Below are 27,489 nucleotides of genomic sequence, written 5' to 3'. Positions count from 1 at the left end.
TCTCAAGTGGTTCTACTTCTGTAGAGAAAAATGGACGGAGAAACTGTGGGGCCGAGCCAATCACACGCAGGAATTGGCATGCGGGACGTTGGAAGCTCCAGAAATTCTAAGCGTCGGATCAACCTCGAGATATCTACTCTCTGTTCACGACAAGCCACAAATCACAATGAACGTCGCCAGCGTGGGACGGCCGGTCGGCTGTCTCAAGACGGCCCTTCGACGGACGAGATTCCAGAGGTCGTTCCAGCGGTACAACTCTTCGGCCAGCCTGGAGCCCAGAAAGTCGGCCGAGGTCCAGCCTCAGTTCAAGAAGGCTTTCAAGAATGCCTTTAGCGCTGAACAACGTACGACTCGTCCATTTTGTCCTCGCCTTGGTACACAGAATTGACAATTATGCAGGGGCCGACATTGCCAAGGTCAACAAGTTCCAGATCTACCCTCAGGTCCCTACCATCCGCTCAACCCACCCCGACCCGATGCCGGCCCTCCTCGACAAGCAGATCGCCAAGCTGGACCCAACAGGCGCACGCACACGACTCTTCTCCAAGGAGCACGCCGACAGCGCCAAGGTGGGCGACGTGCTCATGGTGACGACCAAGACGGGCGAGCCTTTCGCGGGGGCCTTCATCCAGATCCGACGCCGGGGCCAGGACACGGCGATCCAGCTGCGGGGCCAGATGATGAAGGTGGGAGTCGAGATGTGGTTCAAGATCTACAGCCCGACGGTGACGGGCATCGATATCATCTGGCGACGACCCAAGAGGGCGCGCCGCGCGCGGTTGACGTACATGCGCAAGCCCAAGCACGACATGGGAAGCGTGGACCAGCTGGTGTTTGCCTGGAAGAAGGAGAGGTACACGCTGCGGTCTCGGGCGAAGCAGACTGGGCATGGGCAGCAGAGGAAATAAGTGCTGGCAGGACTGGTTGTATGATATATGATGTATTAGAGTCTATAAATGGACGTGTACCATCATCTAAAGTGTGTTTCGATGTGAGAAGAAGACACTGGACGTTGAGGCCTATGGTGCAGGAGTACTCGTAGTTGGTTGAGTCTTGTGCATTGGTGTGATTCAACTCGATCAACCATGAATCCATACCATCCATAACTGTGTTTAGCCAAAAACTGTATGTTAAGATTTCACAACAATGATGAGTTTTGTTTAACTCGATTCATATTGTCTCATCAATTAGTAGAATTCATGAAGTAGCCAAGTAAATAAGTTGACAATGCAAAACCCAATATTTCCGCCCATCAACGTATGATGCAGGGTAAGCGTGCTCACTCGACGTCGAAGCAGAATGCAATGTTCCAACCCCTTGCTTAAACTCTAGGGTCTCACTCCAAGGGCAAATTTAGCTGGTCTTGGCTATTATTAGGACGTGGTCTCAACAATGTCAGGCGCCACAGTTGAATTAGTCCATGATTTAAGCGGTGATTGTTTAAGAGGATTGCATCGAAACTGTTCATGTCCGGGTTTAATTGAAAGACTGAAGATGGCACGGTCTTTGTCCCAAAATAGACAAACCTATAATGCATGATAAAGAGGTTTCGCGAAACGTTTCAAGAGACCTCAACGGTCTAGCTCACACACAAAACTCAAACTCCCCGGGGCAATTCAACAATGAACCACACCCCCAAAACCGAAACGTCGAGTTGACGCCATGCATCGACCATGTGCAGCCGCTGATCGACCCAGAGCGTTTCCCACGATACGATGGCAGGGTCCACCCCTGGACGAACAGCATGAGATGGCGTGCCGCATTGAATTTCTGGGGTTTCCAATGAGCTGACTTTCAACGGACGAGTCGCAACAGTCGAGAAGCTTCAAAGGATGTGCTCAGGTTTCAGAGGAGGACAAAGAGGGAGTTCAGAATCTCCAGATCAGCCCGTGTGCAGTGTCTCGTCCACGTCGCGAGGGGATAGCACAAGGCATGGAGTTTATGCGAGGAGGTCTCCATTGCAGGAGGCGTGCGAACCGAACCTGTGAGGGGATGGCCTCAGTGGAGGAAGATATAAGCCCAACGACCCAAAGCCGTGTCTTCTCACGCACGCATGCCCAAACCAACCCGAGAAGAACGCGTATACATACGAAACGTGTAATTACAATCTCGACAAAAGCCACCTTTGATATTTGACAGAGTGGGTTTTGCTCTTGACCGCAATATCGAATTTCTGCCCATTTCATTTAAACGACCAGGGCACCAACACGAATCGACAGCCGAAATCGCCGCTGTCGTTGACGACGAGGGGCAGGGGTTCGCAGAGACCAGAGCCCGCTAACTAACAGAACAAACGCTAGAACCAGTTAGGTGCCTCTAAAATAAATGGCCGCCGCCGCTGGGGATCCCGCCGTCCAGGGCCTTCAGGGGAGGGGGAGGAGGCAGCCATCACTGCTGCCCCTGCAGCCCGGCAACGAGAGGTTCCCCGATTTTTGTTTACACGGCGCCGTGTATAGCAGCGACGACGCCTATTGCTCGAACCAGCAGGAGCCTGGGCCTGGGCATCATCAGCACTTGGAGAACCGAGACGACATTTACCACCCGCATCATCACCAGAAGCATCAACATCGTCTCAGCCAACAGCAGCAGCAGCAGGATACCCCCGGTTCACCCTCTGCTTCACCATCTGCATCGTCCCGCTTATCGTGCATCTCTACCGTATCCGTCTCATCCTCCAGATACTCGTCCGCATCTTTCGAGTCGGCCTCATCCCCTGTCTCCGCGTCAACCTCCATCGCCGACGGCCTCTCCTCACGCCCACAGTCCTCCTGTTTTTCCTCGCCCGTCGCCGGCCCCGCCGCCCGCTCCCGAACTCTCACAAACACCTCTTCGTCTTCGTCTCCGTCCTCACCGACCCCGCGCAGCCGGCGGGACAAGTCACAACTGCATGCGGCGCGACTGCAGCGATCTGGGAGCACAAGTACAAGTCTATCGTTGGGCCTCCACAAGGCAAAGAAGCCCTCAAAGTCGCGGAGGTTTTCGCCTAGTTCCAGCACCCCAGCTGACGCTCTCGCTGCCGTCGAGCCCCCGCATGATCAAGGCCTGACGAGGATGGCGTTTGCGGAGCAGCAACAATGGGTCAAGGTCCAGCAAAAGACCTTTACAAAATGGTACACGACGATGCCGATTATCTGCTGAAGAGGACACTCGCTGACATGACTCATCGTCTAGGCTCAACAGCAAGATTGAGGCACGCGCCCTCGTGGTTCAGGACCTGGTGGAGGATCTCAGCGATGGTGTAGGTTGACGATGCGCATCCCTCCAAGCTTGATGCTGACGTTTACCAAGGTCATTCTTATTCACCTCCTGGAATGCCTTTCACACGAGTCACTCGGTCGCTATGCCTCAAAGCCCAAGCTCAGAGTGCAAATGTTTGAGAATGCCAACCTGGCGCTCGACTACATCAAGTCCAGGGGCATCCAGCTGACAAACATCGGCGCCGAAGATGTCGTGAACAGAAACCAAAAGATCATACTGGGTCTCATTTGGACTCTCATTCTACGCTTCACCATCAATGACATCAACGAGGAGGGCATGTCGGCCAAGGAGGGTCTCCTGCTCTGGTGTCAACGAAAGACGGCGTGTTACGACGAGGTCGAGGTTCGAGACTTTAGCGCCAGCTGGAATGACGGTTTGGCCTTCTGCGCTCTCCTGGATATCCACCGACCCGACCTGATCGACTACGACGCCCTGGACAAGTCAGATCATCGAGGCAACATGCAGCTAGCATTCGATATCGCACATAAGGAGATTGGTATCCCCAGCCTGCTGGATGTGGAAGATGTGTGCGATGTGGCCAAGCCCGATGAGAAGAGTTTGATGACGTACATTGCCTACTGGTTCCATGCCTTCTCGCAGATGGAAAAGGTGGAAAACGCTGGACGCCGTGTCGAAAAGTTTGTCAATAACATGCAAGGTGCCTGGGAGATGCAGAGTGCCTACGAACGGCGGATGCGAGCCTTGCTCAAGGCTATCCAAGAGCAGATCGAGGGGTGGAAGCAGTCCAAGTTTGAGGGTACCTATGTCGACGCAAAGGCCCAAGCAAACCAGTTCGCCGAGTACAAGAGGGGCCTAAAGAGACAATGGGTTGCTGAGAAGAGTGATCTGGCGACTCTACTAGGCAACATCAAGACAAAGCTGGGTACATATCGCTTGCGGCCGTACGACCCTCCGGCCGAGTTGAGTCTGGAAGCTCTCGAGAGGAAGTGGGCGGAGTTGGCATCTGCAGAGATGACACGCGCCCAGCTCATCAACGAGACAATCCGAGAGTGAGTGGATTCGTTGTGTAAACACTTGACCCCTGACTAACAGTATACAGCATCAAGAACGCCCTTCGCAAATCCTTTGCTGACAAGGCAAATGACTTTGCAATGGCCCTCAACACAATGCAGTTGGCACTCTCAGGCCTTGACGGCGATGTCGAAGACCAGCTACACCACGTGAGGAAGCTGAGCGAGAGCCTGGCACCCCTAGACCAATATCTCGAGAAGATTGCGGTAGTGGACGAAAAGTGTCAAGAGGCCAACATTGAGGAGAACGACTTTACTACCTATACATACGACGAGCTTGTATACGAGCTCGGCCTTGTCAAGACGTCGGTGCAGAAGAAGCTTGCCTTTTTGGAGAACCAGATGGTGGCGCGAAGCATGACAAACCTAACACCTATTCAGCTGGAAGAGTTTGAGAGTGTCTTCCGTCACTTCGACCGCGACGACACAAACTCCCTACAGGAGCTCGAGTTTAGCGCCGCCCTTGCCTCACTCGGACTAGTATTCTCCGAGGACGAGATGCACGACTACTTTGTCGAGACGTCCAACGGCCGCGAGTACGTCACATTCGAGCAGTTTATCCGCTTTATGGTGGATGTAACTGAGGATCAGAATACGGCGGAGCAAGTATTCCAGTCGTTCCGCGAAGTGGCAGACGGCAAGCCATACGTGACAGAGATGGACCTACGGCATAGTCTGGTGCCCGACGAGGTGATCGACCAGCTGATCGAGATCATGCCGGAGCACAATGGACCAGACATGTCGGAGGACCGGGGGATGCCGCAGTACGACTACATCAGCTTCATGGAGAAGCTCATCAACGATCAACAAGACGGGCAGGACGGCTCAGAGGCGGCCCTGCAGGACAGGACGAATCTCGAGCAGAGAAGCCCTGTCGCAGAGACACACACGAACGGAGCCTAGGGGGCTAGAAAGGGAAGGTGAGGATCTGATCTGAGCGAGGAACAAGAGGAGGAGGGTATATATCAAGTGCTCGAATCGAAAGTGGGGAGGTTGAGTAAGACGCTGGATACATGAACCCTTGTCTGACGGAAGGAAATGGAAAGGAAAGTGAGGACGCCTCTGTGCAGTGGGAAAAAAACAACTGCCCTTGCCTCTCCGTTTGATGCATCTTGTTGGTGTTAATTCTTTTTGGCGGGCGGCGAGGGGGGGACGGGGAGGGCTCTTGGCTTGGCAAATGGATATCCCTTTGAGTTATACCGGAGAGTGTATTGATTGATTAGGATGGATAGGCGGCATTGCCCTCTTGGGATGCTGTTGTAGTCTTCTTTTTTTATTAATTATTCAAGGGTCGAGGCTTTTGATAGCCGAGATTCTGTTATTTATCTTACTTTACGTTGCCAGTCTGAATCATGATGAGTCTGCATGTGAGTTTGCATCCACGTCTCATGAGGTTGTTGTTGAGTCGCCAAGAATGGGGGCGCAATGTCATGCCTCTTCGGTTATATTTCTGACGACCGGCTAAACAGCTGGAGGTAACAATTGCTCAATTGGGCAAGAATTGCTGTGCCCGGTCAGTTATTCTCTTTCGCCGCCACCTTTGGCCGGTATTCGCAATAGTTTTCCCCCGTCATTTTCGGTATCCAAGCTGTTTTCGCCGTGACACTAATACCCCACAGAGACCGAGAGCTATCACCGGACAAACCCGACAATTGAAATCCCGGCTTTCGGGATTGGAAGACTTAATTCAGACGACCGGCGGTACGTACCTCTGGCACGCACACAAGCCCGGCCCGATGTTCCCATGTGCCGGTGCCGGCAGGCTCCGCAATCGCCTCTTGCGCCATCCATTCAGAGGGGGAAAAAAAAGTCGCGGGGCAACCGTTTTCTCTTGATGGATAAAGTAGCTTTCCGCCTCTGCAGGACCTCAAAGGTTCCAATTCGTCTTACACAGAGCTTCAAGCACATCAGCTACAGCTAGAAGGCACAGAACCTCAACAATGCCCTCCCGCTCACAGCTCTTCCGCGCCCTGAGGGCACCCACCCGCAGCACCAGAAACTGTCTGTCTGCTACAAGAACAAGAGGAGGCCTCGCCGCCGCCGCCGCTGCTCGCACCGCTCAACCCGTCCGATGCATTGCGACCTCAGCCCCGAGGCTCGTCGTCTCTCCGACCCAGCATTGCCGGGCTAAGCTGACGGCCGAGACCTACCCGGACCTGGAGCGCGACGCCCGCTTCGCCCAGGTCACTCCCGAGCACGTCGCCCGCTTCCGCGAGATCCTGGGCAACAACCCCTCAGCCGTTATCGACGGGGTCACGGATGGAGGCGCTGCCATTGACGAGGCCGACCTCGAGCCCTTCAACGAGGACTGGATGCACAAGTACCGTGGCCAGGCCAGGCTCGTTCTTCGGCCGTCTTCCACCGAAGAGGTCAGCGGCATCCTCAAGTACTGCAACGAGCAGCGTCTCGCCGTCGTTCCTCAGGGAGGAAATACGGGACTTGTGGGAGGCTCCATCCCCGTCTTTGACGAGATCGTCATTAGTATGGCCCGTATGAACGAGATCCGCTCCTTTGACGAGGTCAGTGGTTCCCTCGTTGTCGACGCCGGCTGCATCCTCGAGGCCGTCGACTCGTACCTTGCCCAAAGGGGATATATCTTTCCTCTCGACCTTGGCGCCAAGGGGTCGTGCCACGTCGGTGGTAACGTCGCCACCAATGCCGGAGGCCTGCGATTGCTGCGTTATGGCAGCTTGCACGGCACTGTCCTCGGTGTTGAGGCCGTCCTTCCCGACGGTACCGTCATTAACGACCTGTGCACCCTGCGCAAGAACAACACTGGCTACGACGTCAAGCAGCTCTTTATCGGTGCCGAAGGGACTTTGGGCATCATAACAAAGATCGCTATCCAGTGCCCTCAGCGATCCCCGGCGGTGAATGTTGCCGTCTTTGGAATCGAGTCATATGAGAAGGCTCAGCTCGCCTTCCGTGAGGCAAAGAAGCAGCTGTCCGAGATCCTATCAGCGTTCGAGCTCATGGACGGCCGCAGCCAGAGGATCGTGTCCGAGGTCAAGGGCCAGGAGCACCCCCTCGAGGGCGAGTATCCCTTTTACTGCCTGATTGAAACGAGCGGTTCCAACGGTGAGCACGACTACGCCAAACTCGAGGCCTTCCTCGAGGACGTCATGACTCGTGAGGTGATTGCCGATGGTGTAGTGGCTCAGGACGAAACCCAGCTGCGCAACCTGTGGGGGTGGCGGGAGGGCATCACTGAGTGCCTGGGCCATTGGGGAGGCGTCTACAAGTATGACATCTCGATCCCCCTCACCGAGATGTATAGCCTCGTCGAGGACACCAAGGCCCGGATGACTGACGCGGGTCTTTTGGGCGATACCCCTGACCACCCCGTTGTGGCTGTCCTGGGCTACGGCCACATGGGAGATGCCAATCTTCACCTCAACATCCCCGTGCGACGCTACGACCCTGCTGTCGAAAAGGTCCTCGAGCCCTGGGTGTACGAGTGGATCCAGAAGCGCAACGGCAGCATCAGCGCCGAGCACGGCTTGGGAATAGCCAAGAAGAAGTATATCGGCTACAGCCGAGACGAAACCACCATTGGTCTGATGAAGCAGATCAAGAAGCTCTTTGACCCTGTAAGTCTCCCTTGCTCTCCCTCCTCCTTCAGCCCTAAACCGAGCCTGTCGGAGTTTTGCCCCCTCCCATCCTGTTTCTCTGGCGTTAGGGCTGACATCCGCCCCAGAATGGCATCATGAACCCCTACAAGTATATCTGATACCCCGTCTCTTGGCCTCGCACCAAGCGGCAACCCTTCTTACCCACCTCTGCATCTGCATCTGCGGCTGCAGCGCGGCATGCTGCAGTGGAATCCTCCCTCGCTGGAGGCCTGATTTCCATCTGTAGACTCACGCATCGGGCCCGGCGCACCTGCAATCATCACCGAGCACGCGGCCAGATGGGTTCATGATGCGCTCTGCACTGTGACATCGCGTCCAGTCTCTTTCTTCGGACGCGATACTGCATCGTGGCTGTGTGCGTTCGTCCGGCCCGTGGAGTCACCTGTAGATACTGTAGATAGACTCGTCAAGGTAGCCTGCCCTGCGGCAGTCAAATCAAGTATGGTGGCATGGCATCTTGTCACGCAACAAGGATCCGGGCTCGGCCCACTCCCGCGGAACTGTACCGTGATGATCTAGACACGGGATTGTTCGTTAGAGCTTCGCTGGCCTGGCAAAATGGTCTCGGGGAATGTGTGTGTGTGTGTGCGCGTGTGTATGGTCGCCCGCCGGCGGCCCATGGCGGTGCAAAGAGACCCAGAAGTGGTATGGAATCCGACACCCTGCTTCTTAACTCAAGCCCCCGCCTCGGGCCACCGTTGACGCCGTGGGCACTTTGTTGTGTGGCTTCTTCAGCTCAATGTCGGTGGTAGCCAACCAGCAGCCATATCGGCCATCCCCTTGCACACCTCCTGGTCAGCCTTATGGGGCTGACGGCGCTAGAAGCACCTTTTCTCCACAGCGCCCCGATGCCCAATGCCGCCGCTATGCCAAAGTTCCTGGGGCATGAAGCCAAGACCATGTGCTTGTTTGGAATCTGTCAACCGATCCAGGCTCCCTAACGTGAGTAGGTGGCCCCTCATCGTCATCCCATGCTCTCAGCCCCGATGCCAGACTGTACCAACGTCAACCACCTCGTCATGCCTGTCGTGCCCTGGCCCCTGAGCTGTGCACTCAGTGGATACGTAAGCCACCGTCCCCCAGCCGGCTGGAGTTGGATAGAAGCTCTTGACCTATCTCATTCGCTGTTGGGGGCCGCCCTCATTACCGCACCATGAAACTTTGGCAGGGTAGTTTCCGTGAAGGGAAACATTTTCGTTTCGCTTGGCCGAGCTATCCCCAGGCACGGGAGCCCTCAAGGGGATGTGGGAGATGCTATCCCGTATCTTGTGGAGTGATACACTTTCCCTGGGATGCCTCAGCCAGATGTGAGTCGTCGACTATTTAGTTTCAGCATCGCAGACGGCCTTGCCGAATTCTTGGCCATGCCCCAAGCTCCTCGTCTTTGAACGACTCAGCTCGAACGCACACTGCAACGGCCCTTTCGATCCAGACTCTGCGCATCCAATTCCGACATCCAGACAGCATGGTTGGTGTTCCAGGCAAGTATAAGGGCTGCGAGACTTGCCGAAGGAGGAGAGTCAAGGTTGGTTTGCTGGCAGACTCCTCAGTAGCCTATGTCCAAAACTAACAAGCAATCAGTGCAGTAATGAGAGGCCATACTGCCAAAAATGTATATCGAGCGGCAGGCAATGTGAAGGGTACGAGAGAGAACGTGTCTTCATCACCGGAACACCCGAAAACAAGGGTAGGGTCGCCTCGCACCCCAAAAAGGGATCTTCGTCCAAAAAACCGAAGGCCTCGGCAGGCGAGAGTTCCTCCAGGCTCAATCTGACACCGCTTCCTCCTCTCGCTTCGGCCTGGGATGACCACACACTTGTGTCGAACCAAGGCGTCGAGTATTCGGTCCTTATCTCTGCATTACACACTGGGCCTCCAACCGTCTTACGGGACAGTTCAGGTCAATATGACTCTGCAGGATTCCACATCATGTTTCCTCCATACACCCCTTTGGAGCTGCAGCAGTCCCTGAGTCAAAGAGACTTTCATGTTAGAGCGCAATGCCTGGCGCGTCTGCCTGGCGTCGACGAGCCAGATGACTCGGCGGAGAGTTATTGCATCTTCTTCTTCGAGGTTGGCTCATTGCTCCCGTCAGCCCGTCTCGACCTAAACCTGCTGACACGAGCCAGCACGACTCACCACACGCATTTAGCGAGTCTGGACCACATCAGATGTGGAATATGGGTCCAGCTTACTTCAGCCATTTCCCCAACCACCACTACTTTGTTCGAGTGTATCGACCCTTGGCTGTAAGTCCCGATTGGATTGTCTGAATTTTGTCGCTCGTCATACTGAATGGAATCAAGACTGGTTTCGCTCTCCTGAACCGTCAAGACACATTTGTGTCGGCTCCAGACTGGAAAACCATCCCGTGGCAGAGGCATCCGAAATGTTCTTTGGACCAACTGTTGGACCTCATTCTCTTCATGCCCACAATATTCGAACAGACAGACCAGGTTGTGCCATTAGAGGCTACTCTTAGTCGACGTTATCGCGCTCAGCAACTGCTTCAGGACTGTCTCTCACTTGAGGGACACTTCAGTGCTTGGCTCCAGTTTGCTGTCCGACCCACTGAAGGATATCAGGCGCCCTACTGGGAAGAGGAGTTGACGAGCCCAGGTGGCTTTATTCCATTTTCCAACTCCTATTGCTTCAGGGATGGAAACACGGGCCTGACTTTCCTGTACTATTGGATGGCACAGATCCTGCTTCACCAATGTATCGAGAGCCTGCATAGAGCCATCTTTCAGCCCGTCATCGACGCGTACCCCAATATGTGGCCCGATTTGCCGCCTGACCTTCAAATCGACATATCACGGTACCAGCATGGCCGTGTGTTTGCTGCCGATATTTGCCGTGGGCTTGATTCGGTACTTGACAACACGGTGCAGCCGGATATGCTAATAACACCAATGACGGTAGCAATAGATTTGTACAGAGAAATCCATGCAACCTCGCAGGACGGCCTAATGGAGATAATGTGGCTGGACAACTTTCGCTCGAGGCTGGTGGAAAAGGGACAGCATGTTGCTGGTGTCCTGCAGAGACAAAGATGGGCCGAAGTTGCGAGCTTTTGACCAAGGAGAAGATGCTCATGCTTGATAGGTTGATGACTCCATTCTCCCCTCCTTGCTCATGTCGAAGAAGAGTCGAAACGCTTCAAGCTCCTACCCCGTACTAGGAGAAGAGCAGCTGGTCTGCAGGGATATTGATGATTCATGTCGATTGTTTAGTTGTAAGATAAGAAATAGACACTGATAGAACTGGATAAAATGAAAAAGAAGGCGATGAGGTATAGGTCGGATAGATGACCTCAAAAATTGACAAGAGCCGAGTTGGTTGATAGTGGTTCATATGATGAAACCCAATGAATGAATGAACAAGGCAGGGGCCTTGAGACAGTGCGTAAAGCCGTGCGAGTTTGAACAAAGACAGTGTATCGGCCCCGCCACTACCTTTATCCGGGACCACTCCCCTCGCTAGCACTGGCGCTGGAGCTCCAGCTCTCAGCCTTCCGTAGGTGCCAGGCAGGCTGCAGTTCTGACGAAGCTACCCCAGCGGCTCAACGTCAACATCCACCATCAACCAGACCCAGCGCCAACCCTTCAACCCTCCGCCCTCACTCTCCGAACCGGTGTGTCGAATTCATCCTCCGTAAACCTCTCCATTATACGACACATTTCTCCCCAAACCTAAATCATGGCCTCCGGATACGACAGAGCTCTGTCGGGTGAGTACTGACAGTGTTCCCCATTCATGATGCATAGCTAACAACGGGGGCTAGTTTTCAGGTTGGTATCTCTTTACTGGCTTCGCTGCAGCACTCTAACACATCGCTAGTCCCGATGGACACGTTTTCCAGGTCGAGTATGCTGGAGAAGCTGTGAAGCGAGGTGTGTATTAGACTCTAGGGCGACGGTATTATCATCACGGCTCACACCTCGATAGGCACTTGCGCAGTTGGCGTCAAGGGTACCGATGTTGTGGTGCTGGGATGTGAGAAGCGATCGGCCATGAAGCTGCAAGATACTCGGATCACGCCCTCCAAGATCCAACTCCTCGACAACCACGTCGCCCTGGCCTTCGCTGGTCTCAACGCAGACGCCCGAATCCTCGTCGACAAGGCGCGATTAGAGGCGCAGTCTCACCGTCTCTCAGTTGAAGACCCCGTCACCATTGATTACATTACCAAATACGTCGCCGGTGTGCAGCAACGGTACACCCAGGCCGGTGGTGTGCGACCGTTTGGCATCAGCACCTTGATCGTTGGATTCGATAATGGCAGCAAGGTTCCCCGACTCTACCAGACTGAACCCTCTGGTATCTACTCTGCATGGTAAGGTTCTTCAAAGCGCAGCATGTGGCCTCATACTGACTATGGGATTAGGAAGGCGAACGCTATCGGCCGTTCCAGCAAGACTGTGCGCGAGTTCCTCGAGCGAAACTACAAGGAGGATATGGATCGGGAGGCTACCATTCGACTGGCCATCAAGTCCTTGCTCGAGGTGGTCCAGACTGGAGCCAAGAACATCGAGATTGCCTTGATGGCACCTGGCGCTGCTATCGAGACACTGCCCACGGCCGAGATTGAGGGTTACGTGAAGGAGATTGAGCAGGAGAAGCAGGAGGAGGCTGCCAAGAAGAAGACGGGCAGGACCCCAGGCACTGGAAGTGCGGCTATCCTGACCAGATCTCAGGATGATTCTGCTGCGGAATAGAGGGGGAGTTTGGGAAGAAATCGCATAGACCAGGGCATCTAGCCTTCGAACTAGAACCCAGTGCCATTGTATCAACACAATAATGACGGGACGCGTTCTATTAGGCTGTTTCCCCGTGCAAGTGACAAGTCGCTATGAATCCTCAACGCCGTACATTTTTCCATTTATTCTTCACCAATCATCCCAACTTGTCAGCATCCTCGTTCGGGTCGAAGATGGATCTCAAACCGCCCTGCCTCTTCCTATCGTCCTTGAGCATCTTGCTGTTCATTCTGACATCGTCACTCTCGATGGACAGGGCAGCCTTGGGGGTCTTGGCCTCGATGATGAAGTGGTTATCGCAGTGGGGGCAGTATTCGTCGGCCTCTTCGAACTCGGTGGCGTCCTTTCGGAAGCACTTCTTGCACTTTTTGCAGGCAAAGGTCATCTCGAAGGCCTGCATGAGAGGGTGGGATTCCTGCTCGGTGTGGCACTCGACGCAGTCAAACCATTTCTTGCCTATACACGCATGTGTTAGCTTCGAGGGTGTTGTCATATGAAAGCTTGTGGCTTGGTCGTACAGCAAGGCGACCGGACGGCGACTTGGGCGTTGAGAATATGCTTGCTAATGTCATGGAGTTAGAGCCTGTGACTGCCAAATTCTGGGCGCAGCTCGTACCACATGATGAATACTCTTGAAGGAAGATTCGGATTTCTCAATGGGTTATAGACAGTATGCGAAAAACAAAAACTCGATTTCAAAGATCGTGATGGTATATGGAGGTTTAGTTCGTTCACCGGTAGGTTCAAATAGAAGCCGAGAGACTTTGGCGGGGTCTTCAACTTTTGGGAGCACCTCAGGCCCCTGACCACGCGCCACGCTAAAACTTTGGGGTTTCTCCGAGCTGACTCCAGGCAGCGTGATCCCCTTAGTCATCATTCATCATTGAGGCAACACTTCAAGGCTGATTTCAACCCTCTCATCTCTCCAACGCATCTTCCCCAACAACCCACACTCGCTCCTCCACGCAACATCGCCAACCCCGATTCGTGCTGTACGGAAGTCGACAATCATGCCTCCGAAGAGAAAAGCGGGCGGCGCCGTTCAGGGCGGGGCAAAGGTTGGCAGGTCCTCGCGGTTGTCGACACCAGGAGCCGCGACGCCTCGAACCATCGATAGCAATGATGAGAATCTGGTGGAGGAGGATGACGCCCCGATCGACGAGGCCCTGGAGCGGGATTTGAATAAGAACATAGACATTTTCTCCCTGGATCGCTACCAGAAGAGACATGCGATTCGGGATCCGCTCCCGCATATTTTTGGCGATCGTGACTTTTCCTACCTGGTTCTCAAAAAGGACCATCAGAACCGCCCTCTCTGGATCGATCCTCAGAAGGGACGCATCATCCTAGAGAGTTTCAACCCGCTTGCCGAGCAGGCCCAGGACTTCCTCATCACCATCGCCGAGCCGCTGTCCCGGCCGACCTTTATGCACGAGTACGCCTTGACGACCCATAGTCTGTACGCTGCCGTCTCCGTCGGCTTGTCGCCAGAAGATATCATCAACACGCTGGATCGATTCCTCAAGACTCCACTGCCAGACGAGATTCGAAACTTCATCACCAGCTGTACTCAGAGTTACGGCAAGGTCAAGCTGGTTCTGAAGAACACAAAGTACTATGTCGAAAGTCCCGATCCCAATATGCTCCAAACTCTCCTCAAGAACCCCAAGATTGGTCCTCTGCGTGTTCAGGGAACGGAAGAAATCACTACCACTGTTGCGCCCAAGATCGGTGGTCTCGTTATTCCTGGAACACAGAACGCGGCTGGAGTGAAGCAGGCTAATGGCCTCGGTCAGTCCGGCGAGCAAAAACAAGACGATGCGCCGGCCAAGGAGGGAGACGTCTTTGCCGACCTCAACGAGGAAGATGATGAAGATCAAGAGGTGACACACTCGTTCGAAATCGCCGACAAGGACGTGGAGACTGTGCAGAAGGAATGCCTGAACCTGGGGTATCCAGTTCTGGAGGAGTACGATTTCCGACGCGACGAGGTCAACGCCAATTTGGATATCGATCTCAAGCCCGGCACGCAGATTCGACCGTACCAGGAGAAGAGTCTAAGCAAGATGTTCGGAAACGGACGAGCGAAGAGCGGTCTCATTGTTTTGCCTTGTGGCGCCGGCAAGACACTGGTGGGCATTACGGCTGCTTGCACGATCAAGAAGGGTGTCATTGTCCTCTGCACGAGTTCCATGTCAGTCGTGCAATGGCGAAATGAATTCCTCAAGTGGTCTAACATCAACCCTGACGATATTGTCGCCTTCACTTCGGATTCCAAGAACAACGTCTTCACCGGAAGCACCGGTATCATTGTCACAACCTACGCCATGGTTACGCAGTCACGAGCGAGATCTTATGATGCTGAGAAGATGATGAGGTTCCTGACGGGTCGGGAATGGGGTCTGATGCTGTTGGACGAGGTGCACGTCGTTCCCGCCAACATTTTCAGAAAGGTCACGTCGTCGATCAAGACGCATTCGAAGCTGGGTCTCACGGCCACGCTCCTGCGAGAAGATGACAAGATTTCGGATCTGAACTTTTTGATCGGACCTAAGCTCTTCGAGGCCAACTGGATGGAACTGTCCAAGCAGGGCCACATCGCGAGAGTCCAATGTGCCGAAGTGTGGTGCCCGATGCCTACCGAGTTTTACGACCAATATCTCAAGGCACCCAGCAGGAAGAAGGGTCTTCTCTATATCATGAACCCGCGCAAGTTCCAGGCCTGCCAGTACCTCATCAACTACCACGAATCGCGAGGAGACAAAATCATTGTCTTCTCAGACAATGTGTATGCCCTCAAGGCGTACGCCCTTAAGCTACAAAAGGCGTTCATTTACGGTGGTACCGGCCAGGCAGAACGTCTACAGGTGTTGGAGAACTTTCAGCACAACCCTAACGTCAATACGCTATTCCTGTCCAAGATTGGTGATACCTCTCTCGACTTGCCCGAGGCAACCTGTCTGATCCAGATTTCCTCGCATTACGGTTCACGTCGTCAGGAAGCGCAGCGACTGGGCCGAATTCTACGAGCCAAGCGAAGAAATGACGAGGGCTTCAATGCCTTTTTCTACTCGCTCGTGTCCAAGGATACACAGGAGATGTACTTCTCATCCAAGCGGCAGGCTTTCCTTGTCGATCAAGGATATGCGTTCAAGGTGATCACGCAGTTGGCCAATATTGAAAAGACTCCTGGCCTCGCGTTCGCAGACGTGTCAGAACGTCGCGAACTCTTACAAAAGGTGCTCGTTGAGAACGAGAGCATGGAAGAGGACGATCCCAACGACGATCTCTTCCATCAGGGTACCATGGGACGCAAGAAGAAGAAGAAGGGTGCCCGGCGAACAGCCGGAACCCTCGGGGAGCTTAGTGGTGGCCAGGACATGGCATACATTGAGCAGAACAAGAAGATGCAGACAGTCAAGCGGAACAAGAAGGACAGCAATGCCTTCTTCAAGAAGATTGGACGAGAGAATGCCAGACGCGCCGCGGCGCAGTAATAGACACACAGTTGGAAACGAGACTACACAAGTGGGTACGGGTTGGGCAAACCAGAGATTGACAAGACACAGGTTTCGGGAGAACGGGCATAATGGAGAGATAGGAGAATCGTATAGTAACATCCGCCTCGGAATGTCTTGGAGGCGCAAGGGACGGGGAAGACTCGGCGTTTAGGAAAAAGGAGCGGCACACGGAAGCCCGCTTAGACTGCATCATGTATTCTCATTGTACTCCGTACCAAACATACCAAAGAAAAATGACGTTTGAAACCAGGATGATGGGGGTTCCGGCGTGATGTGATGATCATGTTGGAGTTGGCGGGGATATATGATGTGGAAGTATAGTGCCGGCCGGCCAGTAATACGGCGATACCAGAAGGTGGTCAACGACAGACTGTATTGAGTAAGATGGCGCAGTAAAGGGGGTTATCGAGACCTGCAAGCGAGGCATCGCAGGGTGTTGTGTATCACACCACAGGCGGTACTGCGGCACAAACCCATGATGCAGTGCGTGGGTGAGCATTCGTAAAGATGGTGGTGTAGCAACAGCAACGACGGACGTCAAAGACACCTCAGATGCGATGTGCAGATAGCGTCCCTTCAGCTGTTTTAGAGTCAAAGCCCAGTTGGAGCTGGGATCTTTTAGTGCCGAGTTAGTGAGCCGGGGAGAAAAGCTTGGCGATACTAGGGCTGAGGTTTGGGATGCATCCATCTCGGAACCTCGATAAACACGTGGGCTACACCAACACTGGCTTGATATGCTGTGTTTGATAGTGAGAAGGCGGTGGATATTGAATACCCTGTCAATTCGGGGGTCTGGATTCGTGGCTGCTCAATCTCACTCTGTCTCGGAGCTGCTCGAGTTGTCGTCATCTAGCGTCGTCTCCGGCATCCGCGGCGCTGGGCCCGGCGAGAAGGATCCGTTGTCGTGCAGGACGCTCATGCAAGCGTTCTGGGCGCCTCTTGTCTTAGCTGGTTCGTGGCTGAGAAACATCCATTGGCGAAAACGGCGACGCCGGGAGAGTGGAGGAGGGCCTGCAGGAAGAAAAGAGCGGTGACATCACGGCTTGTATCATCTTCTTGAGGTTTATCTCTGCTGTAGAATGGAATTGCCGCAATATATCGATCCCGGATGCCGATAATTTTGGAGATGCATGGATGGAGAGACAAGTCGTGGCTACGTCAAAGAGTTGTATTGGGGGCGTTAGCTTGCGAATGTCCATTGTGCTGGGACAGCCAAACCATCCGAGAAACGGCCCTAATTTCAAACAGGGGGTCTAGGGTTTCTAGTCGTTGGCGTTTTTTCAGCAGCCCCTTGGCTTGGCTGTTTTGAGCGTAGGCGGTTGAGGACAGTGTTTGTTGCCATTTGGCTCCTCGGGGAGAATATTGCGCTCTTGCGACAATCTCAATCAAGATCTCGTCTTCGGATCCGGGCTATTGCAACCGTGCCTGCGGTTTCGTCAGGGATGTCTGGTATCTGCGTTGGCTCATGGAAACAGCAATTCAGGCTTCATTGCAGGCTCTGCCATTGGCCCGATAAAGGATTGGCAATGCGACAAGGGCCGCTGCAGGTCTCACTCGACGCACAGGGAGCAATGCGAACACCCCCAGCGAACATCTCGAAGCTGTTGCGCCGCGTTTGCTTGTGTAGATTCCATGGAGCGCCTGCGGGTCTGTGACGTTTTCTAATGGACCCGTCGGGGTAGTCGGAGATGTGGAAGCAATTTCGTCTCTGTTGGAATACGCTGCTTGGCGTCATCGGATCAGCAGCCATCAGAATCCAAACCAAGATTGCCAATCAGGAAGAGCACGCACGTGTCAGTACTGCGGGCGTTTGCAACGGCTTTCTCCTCCCGCCCGGAAACGGACGGTGGTGGGTGAATTGAACATCATGTCAGGCTTGGTAAGTTTGTGAGCTCTCACTTTGCAGTCTCCTTACCGTCCATCGCGTCTCGACCCATCGAGCACAAGACCTCCAGGCTGTCTGTCGTGTCGAGACTGTGGCATGGATCCTGACCAGGGCCGCTAATAAACACCAGCGCCAGACGACGGTGGGCGGGCATTTACCGGTGCCGGGGAACTCTCCCCGAGAAGTGGTTGATAAGCTCTGCCTCACCTTGGGTTGTCGGATTTTCGCCGCCGCCGGGTCCAAGCCCCATATGTATGCACTGCATGCATCTACTATCTCGCCAACAACCCCGGCCCCGGCCCTGTCAATGCCGCGCGTGCTTGCCTGGTGGGAACCACTCCTTGCTGTGCCTGGATCGCTATGGGCCCAACCCTTGGCTTGGATATCTTGGCCTGCCAGGTTTAGACGGCCGAGTGCTTCTGGATCTGACTCTGTCTCTCGCCCCTTGCCGCCCGGATATCCAAGTCCTTTGACCAGCAGCGGCCGTCAGTGACGCCCTCGTGCCTCGATGGCGGATCCCGAGTCGCCGCCGTCTTTGTCCCTGTGGCTTCCTTTGGGTGCTCTTGGCTGTGTTTTGTGTTTGGCTCCCGTTTTGTAGCGTTGAGGTAATCAGGTATATGCGTTATCGAGGACGGGAGGTGGGCTTGCTCGTTTCCCACAAAGAATTTTCTTTGATGGATCGAAGCCAACCTAATATTAGACTGGAAGGGATCGCTCCGTTGCCTCTTGCCGTTTACCTACCTCTACCTACCTGAGGCAACTCCATTGTCCCCTTTCCAGGTTCCTTCCTCCTCTCCTTCCTTTATCAACAACGTGGGCAGACTCTGATGTGAACTCAACCTTAACAACATCACACATTGAATCTTTTCCATTCCACCTTTAAACCTCCATCATCAATCCTCACCTCGCCTCTTTCCGTGAATCCCTTCGAATCAAACATGCTCCTCCTCGAGAAACTTCAGTGCTTCGTGTCCTCGGTCTGGGCACTCCTCTCCTAGCCTAGCTCCTCGACTAGACTCTAGTCGCCGCACCTGGTTCCATCTCTCACAGCCACCACCACCATTTTATTTACCCTTTACGACCACCATCAACCGACTGGCCAGTCGCAGTCCCTCAGAGACTCACCCGTCATCTCGTGATTCACTGCACGAAGTTCCCCTTCTACCCGCTCGTCTCCGCCTTGGCAAAAAACCTTGTTGCTGGTGTAAATCACCAGTCTCCTCTCCTGCGCCTGCGCCCCTCCGTCAGAGACCCTCTTGCGCCATACATAGCCGTCGCTATGGCTGTCCTTCCTTAGCCTGAAGCTCGGCGGCCAAGCAAGCGATCCTTGAACCCAAATATCCTGGGCGATCCTCTTCACAAGCTCCCCCCTGTTTTCTTCCTTTCTCCCATTGTTCACCATCAACCAACCCTTCTGCTGGTTATTCTTCTCCCTTCACCTCACGAGAGATGCCAGACGGGGCGCGCGCCTCTTTTTGGGCGCAGCTCAAAGCTGTCAAGCCTCCGTTTGTTTCCAAGAAGCCGCATTTCAATTTTATTTCTGTCCACTGTAAGTCCAATCCTCCCTCGACCACTGACATGCATCCCCCACGTGGGAGTGCGTTTCTTGTGTTCCCATCCCCCGGCACTTGACATCGAATGCCAAGTCCCTCTGTCTAACCACTTGACGAATTATAGATACGTGGATCATTGGCGCAACCTTGATCGCTTCCATTGTCATCTACGCTGCAGGCCGCGGCACCACTGAATATGTCGACGCCCTCATGTTCGCCAGCGGCGCCAATACCCAGGCCGGTCTCAATCCTATCGATGTTAACGTCTTGAACACCTTCCAACAGGTGGTCGTCTACGTCTTCACCATCACATCCAATCCGATCACGCTCCATACCTCGGTCGTATTTCTGCGTCTCTATTGGTTTGAAAAGAGATTCCAAGGCTGGGTCACGGATGCCAGGCAACGTCGCACCACCATCTCCAAATCAAAGTCTCGCGCGCGTAGCGAGGTCCGTCAGGCCGAGGAGGGAGTCAATGGCCGGCATATCACTGTCGTGCCTCACCAGGGCCGACCACCGCGCATTACCAACGACGGAATCTTACTCGACGGGGACGCGATGATCCAGTCCCAGGCCATTGAGGACGATGAGGACGATGACCACATGCCGCCTAAGCCACCACCAGCCAGTAGCGACGAGAGCGATACGGCAACCGTCTCAGCCGGGCGGTCCAATAGCATGGAGCTGAGCCCTCTAGAGAAGCCCGATCAGGCATTCGAGGAGGACAGGGATAAACGCATGGAGGGGCCGGGCCAGCCGCAGAATGCACCCACGGGAATCACATTCGCTGAGACAGTCAAGAGGAGCGACGGCATCGACGATGAGCTTACCAAATTCCCTCGGAGGACCCATGCTGAGCACATTGCCATCCTGGAGCGCCAAAGAAACCAGGACAATGAGGTTTTGCGAATTCCCGGTCCGCGTGAGACCGAGAGAGGCATGGGACCGCGACGACTTGATGACGGTGATGCACGAGACGGAGACGACGATACCATCGCCATGACACATACGAGGGACTCACGGCAAGATCAAGCAACCATCGACTCGAGGCTCCCGCGCGACCGCAGACCAACCATTGTCATTGCTGAGCCTGAACGTCCCATCAGGGAGGAGCTGGCCGACGATGCCAAGGCTGTTGGCGGCACTCTTGATTCTCTCAGGTTCCGCAAGCCTAGAATTTTCAACCGCGGCCAAAAGCAGGTCCATGAAGACCATGAAAGCGGCGGACCTGTGCGCGCTTTTCGGACTCGTACATTGGATACCATCAAGTCAGCCTGGTCCAACGACCACACCAAGGACATGCCGTACCTGAGTTATACACCGACTATGGGTCGCAACTCCAACTTTGTGGGCCTAACTCTTGAACAACGAGAGGAATTGGGTGGAATTGAGTACCGGTCTTTGAGGACCCTAGCTCTGATCCTGCTCTGCTACTTCTGGGGATTTCAACTTATTGCTGTAACCTTCCTGCTCCCCTTTATTCTTCACAACGACCACTACGGCAAAATCGTCGAAGACGACGCCATCTCAAGGACCTGGTGGGGTATCTGGACCGCCAACTCAGCTTTCAACGATCTTGGTCTTACCTTGACCCCAGACAGCATGAACTCGTTCAACACCTCAGAGTACACCATGATGATTATGTGGTTCTTCATCATCATTGGCAATACTGGCTTCCCCGTTATGCTGCGGTTCATCATCTGGGTTCTGGCTCAGATCGTGCCCAAGGGCACAGGTCTCTGGGAGGAGCTGAGATTCCTCCTCGACCACCCTCGCCGATGCTTTACTCTACTATTCCCCTCGAGCGCCAACTGGTGGCTTTTTTGGATTCTGGTCGCTTTGAACGCCATCGACCTGTTGTTCTTTGTCATCTTGGATGTATGTCAAGTTTAACCTATGTTTCTGTTGATCAAGCTAACCTCAACCCAGCTCAATTCTGGCCCCGTCGCCCAACTACCAGTACATACACGCATCGCCGACGGTCTCTTCCAAGCCGCAGCTACTCGAACTGCTGGCTTCTCTTGCTTCAGCATGTCGGACCTCCACCCAGCAATGCCAGTCTTGTACATGATCATGATGTACATTTCGATTTTCCCGATTGCTATATCTATCCGCCGAACCAACGTGTATGAGGAAAAGTCACTGGGCGTTTACGGCAACAAGCGGGACGAAGACGAGGAGGCAGAATCGCCCAGTGCGCTCAACTATGTCGGCACTCACTTGCGACGCCAACTGTCATTCGATTTGTGGTATGTCTTTGTGGGCTTCTTCCTTCTCGCCATCACGGAGGGCACCAGCCTCAAGGAAAAGAAGTTCAACTCGTTTGATATCCTCTTCGAGGTGGTCAGCGCTTACGGCACCGTCGGCCTGAGCATTGGCGTACCCAACGTGAACGCCTCACTTTGTTCCCAGTTCACCGTTGTTGGAAAGCTTATTATCATCGCCATGCAAATCCGTGGTCGTCACCGTGGGTTGCCATACGGTCTGGACCGTGCGGTACTGCTCCCTAGCGAATCTCGTTTCCAGAAGGAAGCCGAAGAAAACCAGCCGATTCTGATCCGGACCCGAACGAACGCCTCGATTGGAACTGCTTCCGGAGTCGAGCCCCAGGCCGGCCTTGCTGCTTCTAGCCGACGAGGCAGTTTCGGCCGCATCAAGGAGCGAGCGAATAGCCGCATCATCTCGCAGTTCCTATTCCCAGGACCTATCATTAGCAGTGATGAGATTCATGGGCATAAACGCACTACGTCCAATACATCTCAAAACATGGCACGAGTCTTTCCTCGAGCCAATACTGAGCCGGCTTACGACGAGGAAAAGGACCAGGTCCCTCCGTTACAGACCATTGAGTCCCATCACCACCACCATCCACAGCCTCGTCGGGCAGACACAACCCCAATGCTCTAAGCCACGCGCGAAAAGAGCCTGCTACAGTGGAGGAAGCTAGACATGCATCCCCCCTATCATGACCTCGAGAACTGGTGTCTTGTCACTTTCAAAGGTCAACGTTACTTTCAAAAACTTAAACGGTTACAAAACCAGCCACATATTTACGAACTAAGCATTCTTCAGTTGAAAAGCAATTTTGGATGTTACAGCAAGGATCATGGCGTCTACAATGGGATTACAGGATTAGATTATGGGACCTGGGAAGGTGGTTTTAAAGCGCAAGCTTGTCTTTTGCCCGGATTGAGCGAGGTTTCATGTTTCTTATTGCCCGCACACACCACCGCGATGCGGTCCGGTCGGTTACTTGGATTTACATGGGTGTCTTTGTCTAGCGCGGCGCGGCCTAGAAGGTCAATGACGATTTCGGATTGTCTGGTGTTGTTGGGGAACTATCTATTACACTCTACCTAGGTACACGGATGTCAGCATGGAATAGAACGGCAGTTTCAGAAATTGAAACCGCCACAGGCGCAACTCTATCTACTTGACTTTTGAATTCAAGAAGCTTTCATCATAGTGATTATGTATATTAAGACGCCTCTTCGCTAGTCCAGTCGCGTTCTAAACAAGATTACCGGTTTGGTTCTGTGTTATTACAAAGGAAAAGCCCCAGACAACTCTCTGTTGCCCAAAATGAAGGTATTACATGCGGGGGCCATCAATGTCTAAGTAAGGTAAGTAGGTAAGGTAGTCTATGATGCATTCTGTCTATCCCATCACTTGGTCTCAAACGCCCCAAGGTCCTTCAATGCGCCGGCTAAACGGCGATAATCTCGCAACAGGTCGAGCACCTCGCCGAGTCTGAGCTCACCAGGAGTCTGTATTTCCATGAACCGTTTATTAGGCGGTGCAATCTTGGGGATCTCCTTTGGCGGGAGGGCCGCGGCAATGTCAGGGAACGCCTGGACAACTCATTAGTATGGGACCATGGTGAAACAGCATTTACCGTAGTAATCAGAGCAACTCACGGTTCCCAAATCCCCACCATCCGCAGGTTTGGGCACCTCCTTGGCCGCTGGTGTGGCCGCCGGTGTAGTCGGCGTTGAGGATGCGTTGCGGCCAAACCCACGGATCATGCTAATACTCGGGAGTCGAGCCATGGGGTTGAACGTGTTCCCCAGGTTACGCATCTGCTCTAGGACAGCGGGATTCTGCCCGGGGTTTGGTTGAGGAGCAGCCTTGGTCTCCTCGGAAGAGAACAGGACCTTCTTTGAAGAGCTGACGCTGCGGCCACTCCGTGTGCTATCGGTGCTCCTATCACGACGACCTCCAATTAAGTTGAGCATCCGATCTTCTCGCTGCGTCGGACGCTTCAGGGGATCGGCATCGTCGGGCCCAAGCAGCGTGTTGATTCCACTGGTATCCTCCTCGTCTGGTGATGGAGTGCTGACCAACTTGCGAGCATCGTCTAGTGTCTTTGGTACCAGAATGGACTCTCTGGGGCTATCCTGGTGCTCCCGTAACTTGCCAACCAAGAACTTGTAACTATCGCCCAAGCTGTTGGAGATGTTCTTCAGACTTTGGTCCGCAGAGCTAAAAACAGCATCACTGGCAGCGCCAAACGCTTGCGCGGGAGCATTGACGAGGTCGCTCAGCCGGCGGTTGCGTAGATTAGTAGATGCCTTAAGTGCGGAAGGGGTGGGTTTTGTTGCGGCAGCATTCGTCTTGTTTGTTTCTGGGTCGCTTGGAGATGCAGCTGCTGGTCCCTGGGGATACGCAGGTGGAAACGTCTCTGATCTGGGGCTGGAGCTGCTCTTGGTTGGACCGGAAAGCTGCTCATCCGCCCTGAGAGTTGCCAAATCCACGGTCTCCAGAAAACTAATTGCAGCCTCGAGATTTGTCAAACAGTATGCAGCCTCGCCCGTCAGCTTTGGCTCCCATCGAAAGTTTTGTACAAAGTGTACATCGCTAATAACGTGGAGATTCTCGGGCGGCAGAGTGATAAGTGTGTAAATGAGCATGGGCATAATCTCGTCGGCAGAAGCGGAGGGATGGAAGTGAGCGAGGGTATCAACGATACTCCTGTGGGCAGCCTTGAGATGGTTGAGCTTTCCAAGAGGGTATCTCTTTTGGCTCATCATGACCAGGTCTCTCCTGGCAGGCTCCAGCTTCTCCTTAATGTCCTCTTCCGTAGGTCCAGTCGTTTCGCCAGATGCAACCGCCACCTCGTTGAGATTGATACCCAGGTCAGCAGGACCAATCCCAACCAGCGCCAGAGCAGCAGTCTTTGAGCGCAGTTTATCGTCCTGGGCCTCATCTTGTGTGCTCCGGTGTTGGTAAATCTTATCATATATGCCTTCGCACAATCGGCGTTCCACGGCCTCCTCCAATAGCACCCTCTTGGCTTCGAGAGCCTTTCTTGCTCGCTTGCGTTGTGCTAATTCGTCGGCGGTAATCATTTGCTGCTCGGCTTCTGATTTCGCCTTCTCCTTGACGTTGAGCGCACTAGCTCTGGATCGTAACCGGCTAGCGGCTGAGGATATGGAGGACGATGAGGGCGTGGGGGAGACATCGCGACTCTGCCTGGATGCGAGGGCATTGATGTGTGTGTTAATGTTTGACGACGCCTGGCTGTAGAACTCTTGAAACTTCTGCGAGAGTCGTTCGATGTTGGGAGGAGTGGGATGAACCTTGGCATTTAAGGAATCGATGAAGCTATCCATAGCTTAGCAAGAGGGTCACAAGAGCCTACAAATCACACTGTACCTGTCGGTCAAGGTAATGAGCTCAATAGGCAGTATGTCAAGCTCGACCGAGGCGCGGCCAATCTCGAGGCCATCGTCGGTGTCATCGTGGTCGCCAGACTCGAAGGCATCAGGGGATCCACTCGGAGACGCATTGGCAAAGGTATGCGCCCTCTTGGGGACCTGGAGATGATCGTCGCCATCGGAAGCAGGGGTCTTGGGGACCTGAGAGAATGTTGAAGTGCGGGGGACGGAAGGTCGAGCTGAAGCTCCGTCGGAGGGGCTACGGGAAGCCATGAATCGTTGACTCGAGCTGTATACGATCATGATGAGCTTATGGAAGGTTGCATAGGCGGTCGAGGTGGTGCGTGTGGGTGTAAATAGAAAGGAGAGAGGTTGTCCAGGTTGCTCAGAGACGTCGAATACATACCGCAAACGTTAGCAGGCTGAGGGGAAGGATGCACCGCGAATGTGAATGATGCAAGAGACAGCGTGTCTCAAAGTCAAAACAGCCCCGTGAGGAGGTTCTGGGTAAGAGGCACCAAGCGCGAAGGATGGAGAGGGTAACAATAAGACAAAGGGGCAGCTGTCAGTAAACAAATGTCGAGTATAGATGCTATATTGGGAAAGGGGATGAAGATGAAGTTGTCTATATTGGTACGTATGCGATGACGATGGATAAGGAACGTCAGGTCACGATAAGAGCTGACGATAAAACCCCCGGCCAAGCAAGCAAGCATCCCGTGCCTGAGATAGGTCGATTTGCTTGCATGAGAAGAGTGGAGAGGCCGTGATGGGGGCCAGGTGAAGCCACAGTGAATTATCAAGCCACGAAGTGCAAGCCACGAAGAGGCGGCGCCACATCTGACAAGCCACATCCACAGCCATGGCAACTTTCGGTGATTGCCTCACCTTTACCGGCTTTATCCTCGGTTGAGCCAAGGTCAAGATTGGTGTACAGCGGTATTACATGTCGATAACCGTGGCTTCGGTATTGAGTGGATGCCAATGCCGTTCGATTTTTGCAGTACAAAAACCGGAAGTCCTGAAACTGACGTGATCCAGGTCAAGCCGTGGTGCTTAAAAACCCCCGGGCCTCGTCGAATCTTTCCACTTCGGACCGCCTTGAGGAGCATACCTCCAATCGGCTCTGACCGGTCTCCCACTACATAGCCATACTACCCTCCGTCTAGAGTGGTTTTCTAAGAAGAAAGAGGAGAAGGTGACTCCATTGGACGACCCCAATTCTGCTTGTCCATGCATGGAGAGTCCCTGCATTGGCTCCTCGTGTTGGGTTGCTGATGTTGGAGTCCAGTCCAGACTCTGTTCATGATTTTCGACAATGTGACGTGTTCACTTTATTGTAAAGCCAAGCATAATCATGGCTTCTCTTCGAATCAACATTATCCATCTCAACTGCACAGCACAGCCCAGCTCTTGACCCAAGTTGGCTCTCCACTTGCACCGGAGCCGACGTGTAGGATTGCCGATGATGACCTTCCCCTTCCCCTTCCCCACAGCCCGAGCGCGCTAACCAATCTACCCCGCAAAATCTAGCACCCAAAAGTCGGCTCGGGAGCGGAGCCTATCATACTGAGAGCTCCAAAACCCTTGACGTGGAGGAGGCATCGTGAGGGCGAATCGCCCTTGTAAAGAATCAAGGGTTGTTGAAGGGGTCCCCAGCACTCCTCCAAGGATCGCCGCAGGTCCGTGTGCCTTCTATTTCTTCCCTTCACCCAGTCTTCCATCCATCCTGTCGGGACACACCAGTACTTGTTTGTGCTTCTGTTTCTTGCTGGCTGCCATTAGTTCTCACTGGTGACATCTTCAACGTCCCTTCTGTCCAGAAAACGGTGGCTGAATTATCACACCACTAAATATAAACAATGGCCTCACTGTTAATAACCTCTGCTGTGCCTCCGCCGTGATGGTAGTGCTTCTCTAAGCTTACAGCACCCTTGTGCGGGGTCCCCACGCGCAAGACCCCTTGACGCTTCGTAGCAAGGATGGGCGTGATAGTCGATAGTTCTTCCGCCTTAGGCAATTCCTTGAGCATGAAACGTCACTGGCTGCGATCGGCTAAGCTGCCCAGCCAAACCCACACACCGCGCGCGCCTCCAGGTCTAGTTCACCGGGGAAGTTGGAGAACCGAGCTGCGCCGTATTTGCCGGGCTGAACCGAGACACAGCTACTTATGAAAATGCAGGAGCTATCCA

The 27,489-nt window shown here is 53.9% G+C and overlaps 8 protein-coding genes across 8 annotated transcripts; 6 read left to right on the top strand and 2 right to left on the bottom strand.

Moving 5' to 3' along the window:
• Positions 1 to 166: 166 nt before the first annotated feature.
• LRP88_09804 (mitochondrial 54S ribosomal protein bL19m) lies at positions 167 to 908 on the top strand (the record flags this gene model as incomplete). Its single annotated transcript, XM_083246282.1, has 2 exons — positions 167 to 344; positions 400 to 908. The coding sequence occupies 2 exons, from the start codon at positions 167 to 169 to the stop codon at positions 906 to 908; spliced, it is 687 nt and encodes a 228-aa protein (XP_083097395.1).
• A 2,143-nt stretch (positions 909 to 3,051) lies between these two features.
• Positions 3,052 to 5,192, top strand: LRP88_09803 (uncharacterized protein; the record flags this gene model as incomplete). Its single annotated transcript, XM_083246281.1, has 4 exons — positions 3,052 to 3,110; positions 3,172 to 3,238; positions 3,289 to 4,268; positions 4,319 to 5,192. 4 exons carry the CDS (start codon positions 3,052 to 3,054, stop codon positions 5,190 to 5,192), a joined length of 1,980 nt encoding a protein of 659 aa, XP_083097394.1.
• A 1,037-nt stretch (positions 5,193 to 6,229) lies between these two features.
• LRP88_09802 (FAD-binding oxidoreductase) lies at positions 6,230 to 10,998 on the top strand (the record flags this gene model as incomplete). Its single annotated transcript, XM_083246280.1, has 6 exons — positions 6,230 to 7,879; positions 8,674 to 8,822; positions 9,296 to 9,446; positions 9,503 to 9,994; positions 10,051 to 10,170; positions 10,228 to 10,998. 6 exons carry the CDS (start codon positions 6,230 to 6,232, stop codon positions 10,996 to 10,998), a joined length of 3,333 nt encoding a protein of 1,110 aa, XP_083097393.1.
• Positions 10,999 to 11,620: 622 nt separating this feature from the next.
• LRP88_09801 (proteasome core particle subunit alpha 4) lies at positions 11,621 to 12,639 on the top strand (the record flags this gene model as incomplete). The annotated part of the gene is made up of 5 exons (XM_083246279.1): positions 11,621 to 11,651; positions 11,706 to 11,712; positions 11,762 to 11,814; positions 11,870 to 12,257; positions 12,309 to 12,639. The coding sequence occupies 5 exons, from the start codon at positions 11,621 to 11,623 to the stop codon at positions 12,637 to 12,639; spliced, it is 810 nt and encodes a 269-aa protein (XP_083097392.1).
• Positions 12,640 to 12,817: 178 nt separating this feature from the next.
• On the bottom strand, positions 12,818 to 13,302 carry LRP88_09800 (CHY zinc finger protein; the record flags this gene model as incomplete). Its single annotated transcript, XM_083246278.1, has 3 exons — positions 12,818 to 13,137; positions 13,200 to 13,243; positions 13,298 to 13,302. 3 exons carry the CDS (start codon positions 13,300 to 13,302, stop codon positions 12,818 to 12,820), a joined length of 369 nt encoding a protein of 122 aa, XP_083097391.1.
• Positions 13,303 to 13,691: 389 nt separating this feature from the next.
• Positions 13,692 to 16,178, top strand: LRP88_09799 (P-loop containing nucleoside triphosphate hydrolase protein; the record flags this gene model as incomplete). The annotated part of the gene is made up of 2 exons (XM_083246277.1): positions 13,692 to 13,797; positions 13,876 to 16,178. 2 exons carry the CDS (start codon positions 13,692 to 13,694, stop codon positions 16,176 to 16,178), a joined length of 2,409 nt encoding a protein of 802 aa, XP_083097390.1.
• A 3,358-nt stretch (positions 16,179 to 19,536) lies between these two features.
• Positions 19,537 to 22,547, top strand: LRP88_09798 (cation transport protein-domain-containing protein; the record flags this gene model as incomplete). Its single annotated transcript, XM_083246276.1, has 3 exons — positions 19,537 to 19,636; positions 19,765 to 21,518; positions 21,570 to 22,547. The coding sequence occupies 3 exons, from the start codon at positions 19,537 to 19,539 to the stop codon at positions 22,545 to 22,547; spliced, it is 2,832 nt and encodes a 943-aa protein (XP_083097389.1).
• Positions 22,548 to 23,305: 758 nt separating this feature from the next.
• LRP88_09797 (VPS9 domain-containing protein) lies at positions 23,306 to 25,600 on the bottom strand (the record flags this gene model as incomplete). Its single annotated transcript, XM_083246275.1, has 3 exons — positions 23,306 to 23,491; positions 23,558 to 25,244; positions 25,296 to 25,600. 3 exons carry the CDS (start codon positions 25,598 to 25,600, stop codon positions 23,306 to 23,308), a joined length of 2,178 nt encoding a protein of 725 aa, XP_083097388.1.
• Between the last annotated feature and the right edge of the window lie 1,889 nt (positions 25,601 to 27,489).

The sequence above is a fragment of the Fusarium phalaenopsidis genome, assembly GCF_050370095.1.
Source record: "Fusarium phalaenopsidis strain FUZ10S chromosome Unknown contig_32304, whole genome shotgun sequence".
NCBI lineage: Eukaryota > Fungi > Ascomycota > Sordariomycetes > Hypocreales > Nectriaceae > Fusarium > Fusarium phalaenopsidis.
The sequence above is the reverse complement of the archived record's forward strand: the minus strand, read 5'-3'. Positions and strand labels throughout refer to the sequence as shown.